At 39.1% G+C, this 5,043-nt stretch overlaps 1 protein-coding gene across 1 annotated transcript; it reads left to right on the top strand.

Moving 5' to 3' along the window:
- The first annotated feature begins 2,192 nt into the window (after positions 1–2,192).
- On the top strand, positions 2,193–4,111 carry LOC139122898 (uncharacterized). Its single transcript, XM_070688752.1, has 2 exons — positions 2,193–2,466; positions 3,327–4,111. Exons 1-2 carry the CDS (start codon positions 2,395–2,397, stop codon positions 3,816–3,818), a joined length of 564 nt encoding a protein of 187 aa, XP_070544853.1. The 5' UTR covers positions 2,193–2,394; the 3' UTR covers positions 3,819–4,111.
- Positions 4,112–5,043: the final 932 nt, after the last annotated feature.

Consider the following 5,043-nt stretch of genomic DNA (forward strand, 5'->3'; position numbering starts at 1 on the left):
GAATTCAATTCGATAGAAATTTCCCGCCGAATTCGACTAGGACACCGAAATAAATGCAGAAGAGTAGTTAACATTGTATTGAATATATATGACGAGAGTCTTATTTGCATTTAAGATATGCTTTCATTGCAAACAGTCGCTCTGATTCGAAATTTTGACCAATAGCTGACGATTTAGAGTCCGTTTGTCCAATAAGCCCATCGTACATGATATCTTATAAACCATTTCATCGTTTATTTTTTTCTCTGTGCCGACTATCTTCTGCATCTTCATATCTGTCGAGTTCCGTCTCCATCTCCCTGTCTTTGTCCACCCCTGTTTGTCTTTCTGTCTGTCCTCCCGTCTGTCTGTCTTTCTATATATCTTGTCTGTATGCCTCTCTGTATCTCTATCCCCACTTATTCTCTTGCTCTCCCCTCTCTCCGTGACTCTCCCTCCCTAAACCTTCCTCCCTGCCTTCCCGGCCCCTCAAAGTCCCTTTATGATACAAACACACTTCTCTCAAACCAACACTTAAAATATCTCAATGTAGTATATTTATTTCCGATCACGAAATGAGGAATTTCATCTTATTTAAACGGCGTCACTTCAATGTCAAGTTTTCATTTCCGTTTAAAGTTACCAAAGTATTAAAAGTCGTTTTAACTTCATTTTTCTTTATCAACTTTTAACTTCTTAATACCCTATTGCAGATACTATTGAGATATAACAATAATTGATTCCTTACATTCATGCCATGCCTTATCTGTTCCCAGATGTTTACAAGATCTATAAATAATTGTAAATGACCTCATTCTTGTAGCAATAGTGATTACCCATGCAAGACCTTTCATATTTCATTCTTCGAATCAACATTCAACTTTGGAGACCGATGGATCCCATATGCTCACGTGAGCCGTATTCCCATACCGCATAAATTAACTTGTGCGATACTAGAGTGTCTGTAAAAGTCCTGTTTTTTCTGTTGAAAATACAAATATGAGTGCGATGCAGAAAGTAAGATTTGACAGAACATTAAAATAAAATAAAATAAAATAAGATAAGATAAAATAAGATAAAATAAAATTTAAAAAAAATAAATAAATAAATAAAATAAAATAAAATAAAATAAAATAAAATAAGAATCCGCAGTCTTCCAGGTTGATTCGTAGATTTTCCGTGCAAAAGCTCATACGACTAGTCAGATACGACCTCGTTTTCAGAGATTTCGTCAACTGAGCGTTAACTTAACACTTGAGCGAAGTTGCTGGAATCGCTCAAAAGCTAGACATTATCTCGAAAATAAGACATGCAAATTCGATATTGCCCTGTGATCGTTCCCCTGCTGAATTTGTCAAGTTTTTGTCGAAAAGAAACGTCAAACAGCGTGTACTTTGCTGTGCCGCATTTGGATTGGCGGGAAAATACAGCAGGTGATAAAATAAATCAAAGTATCCGTTGATATGGATAGTGTAAACATGGTACTCTACGATTGACACCAGTGACGCCTTTAGCTTTAAGATGTGGGCTCGGGTCATTGCTCTGGAAAGGGAAGGGTCAACTCGTTCAAAAGCCTACAAGCAGCAAAGACTGTGGGAAGTGAGCGTTCGGTCATTGCACAACTGATGTACAATGGAAGGGTGGTACAGTAGTCCCAGGTACAATGGCTGTACTCGGATATTTTTTTTCCGCATCCGGGAGAGGGGAATTCCCCCTCGAGTACACCGCAACCGGTAGAATAGAAAAGGTATGTTGACGTGTCAACGCGCATGACAAAAGGATAGGGCCTCGTGATCTGCTAACAAAGAGCGAAAAACACATTATTTTTTTCGGCGCAAAGCAGAGATTTGTGTCTGAAAAGGTGGAGTTGAATAGATTCAAAGATGCGCACAACTTAATATATGCTCAAGTCCGGTCCGGGATAACAGGTGTAATGTCTGGAAAGTGTTTATTGAAAATATATTTTTATATTGCCACAACCTGTATTAGCCGGAAACTGGTGTTTAGAATCACGAAGTAGGAGGACTTTATACGCAACGATGGAGCTTTAACCCCAAGCTATGGAAAGATTTAGTTTACGAAATCAGGTATTGTCGCCTAGAGGCTATTCAAATTAGCCATGTAGCCTACCTAATTTACGATGAGCTAATAATCTAAAATTAAGTCCCTGGAGTTCTATAAAACGGCCCTGCTTGCTTGAGAAAGATAAAGTTGACAAATATCGAGTGTACGAAGAAAACCTGGAGACAAACTCTCAACGACAACTATCATAGTTATCACCATCATCGTTGTCATCGTCATTTATCTGCTATCACTGCCAACATCGTCTTCATCGATTCGGCATCATCGCCAAATCTACATCACATCTCGAAGATAAGCAGACACCTCTACAAGAACTATCTAATTCTTGAAACCATGCATCTCCGTCTGACGACAAGAAACTTCGCCCCTCCGGCAATGTTTGCCACCCCATCAAAATCGTTCAAGGTAAGCCTTCACTGCAAATCACAGATCTTGCTGGCATTATAGTTTTGTTCATGGCGCTTTATCGACTCTCCACAAAAGGTCCCAAGGCGAACTTTGGGCTATTCTTTAATGCGGAAGCATCAGTGATACGCAACACAAAACATTCACTTCTTGACGTCTTGCACTGTGCTAGATTGGCCCTCATAAAGTGAGCAGACTCGTAATAGAAGTCAGCCAGTAGGGAATACTCATTCACCTCAAGTTACAGCATCGCTATGTTGTTTTTGGCGGGCTCATGCCTGTAGCATTTCGTGCAAGACATTTGATATCATAGTGCTTGAAATGCAAAGTGAAAGTTGAGTTGGTGCCGGTAGTATGAGGTGATGTCCGCCTACCCGTTTGTAAACTTATGTGATGTATTCTCCATCTGAGACTGGAGAGTTTTCTAGTCACCTCTAATGGTATTCTTACATTTTTTTACAATAATGATGGAAAGGAATAATTTTCTCTAAAACATCGATCTTCAGACGACAAATTACGCAATGGTAACCCATAAAGTGAGTTAAGGCACTGTGACGTGCGTGAAAGGTCGCTGCATTCACTGAACTAGTCCCCGTCCATGTCAAAACATGACGTCATTAGGCTCTGGCTACAAATTTGAAATTAATGACGTCATATGAAGTCATCTTCACTGCTTCTCGCCTTGAAATATTTGAAATGTTTTGGAATCTCTGAACCGTGTACGTGTGACTTCCTGTATTTTTTTTAATCATTTGAACAATATGGCTTGGTCAATGAAACTGAACGACTTGGGCTGGTCTTTATATACTGTGGTATTGAAAATAAGTTTTGACGGTATGGAAATGTTCACTTTCTTACAGTTCGCTATCATCCTTGCGCTGCTCATCAGCTGTTGCCATGGTAATGTGGTGAAAAGAGGCGCCTGCCGTCAGCCGAGCCAGTCAGAGCTCGTGGCCAGACTGAGACAGCACACTTGGAACGCGTTGTCATTCGCGACGGCGACCGTGGGCGTGTACAACAAGCCAGCGTCGACAGCGTGCCCGCTGACCTACGGCTACGGCGCTCCCCTGGAGAGGCGATCAACGTGCCCGTTCTACCACGTGGAAAACACGGACGTGGACCGCTTCCCCTCGACTCTCCTCGAAGCCAGGTGCTTCCGCTGCCACACCTGCATCACCAACTTACGCAACCGCAGACACCATCATCCGAACTGGCGCTGTGAGAAAGTGGTAACCCCAAAACTATGGGTGCTTCGCAACACGTACGAGTGCAACAACGATGGTGAATACATCTACGCCTTTGAGAGAATCTCCCTACAAGTGGGATGTACATGTGGTAGAAGCAGATATTAGACATTTTCCTCTTGCAGAAATCGGTCTCGTCGATAAAATCTGCTTTTTTGGTAAAATTAAACTGCCCTTGTCAATTACTGTTTTATGGTTTATTGACACTCACACAGCACGGCGATTTAATATTTTCCTACTGCCAGTAAGTTATAAGTTATTTACATGTATAACATTTTTAATTTATTAAAGATAGATTTGCTTCTTAGAAGTACAACTATATTTATTTTCCCATGACAACGCACATCTAATGTTTACATGCAATAATTAGAGGACATTAAAAATTTTAATTTATAGCACCCGAAGGACCCATCTCAAAATATTTGCAATTATATTTTCTCATATTTATTTATTCTTGTACGTAGATAGCCTGGAGTATATGTACTTAAAGAGAGACAACGGCGATAGTTTAGGAGATATACTGTGATACGAATCTAAGATTTTTGTGAACACATGTCTTGTTTTTCCAGACTTTTCTGTGTAAGTCGTACTAAATATATTTCCCCCTGCCCAATACGTGATCGATTTAGATACCGACTTTTTTTGGGTAAATATCAGGAATAATACATCATCGTGCAAGATCAAACAAATACCCTCTATGTTAAATCTCTTTTACTAGAGTCAATGAGATGAAATGTTTCCTATAACATCCGTACTGTAAGTCTTTCCCAAAATTTAGTATGTACGTTACAATGCTTCTGTCGCCACTTGTCTTTTATGACACATTGTCATGTTACATAGTCAAGAACACCTTTGTGATTTTGATTTTGATGACCACAATACAATTCAATTGTCAATACAATTGTTACAGTAATGCTTTCAAACGGATATTTAACAAAGGTCACCAGATTGTTCACGTTGATTAAAACTGTAAAGTGATTCTAGGATTCCGAGTACTTCATTATGATGATCTTTTAAACACTATTTTTTAAATCTATGTAGATTTTATCTTTATTGAGAATTACTGGATTAGGATGCAGATAAATAAATTTGGGCAATGTGTAACCTTATGTGAAATGTACGTCTAGTATTCTGTGGACTACATATATAATACGTGTGTACAGGGACACAAACTGTCTGTATGTTGGTCGTGGTGGTGGTTGTGTGCATATGTATGTATGTATGTATGTATGTATGTATGTATGTATGTATGTATGTATGTATGTATGTATGTATGTATGTATGTAATTATGTAATTATGTATGTATGTATGTATGTATGTATGTATGTATGT

The sequence above is a fragment of the Ptychodera flava genome, chromosome 22 (assembly GCF_041260155.1).
Source record: "Ptychodera flava strain L36383 chromosome 22, AS_Pfla_20210202, whole genome shotgun sequence".
NCBI classification, from domain to species: Eukaryota; Metazoa; Hemichordata; class Enteropneusta; family Ptychoderidae; genus Ptychodera; species Ptychodera flava.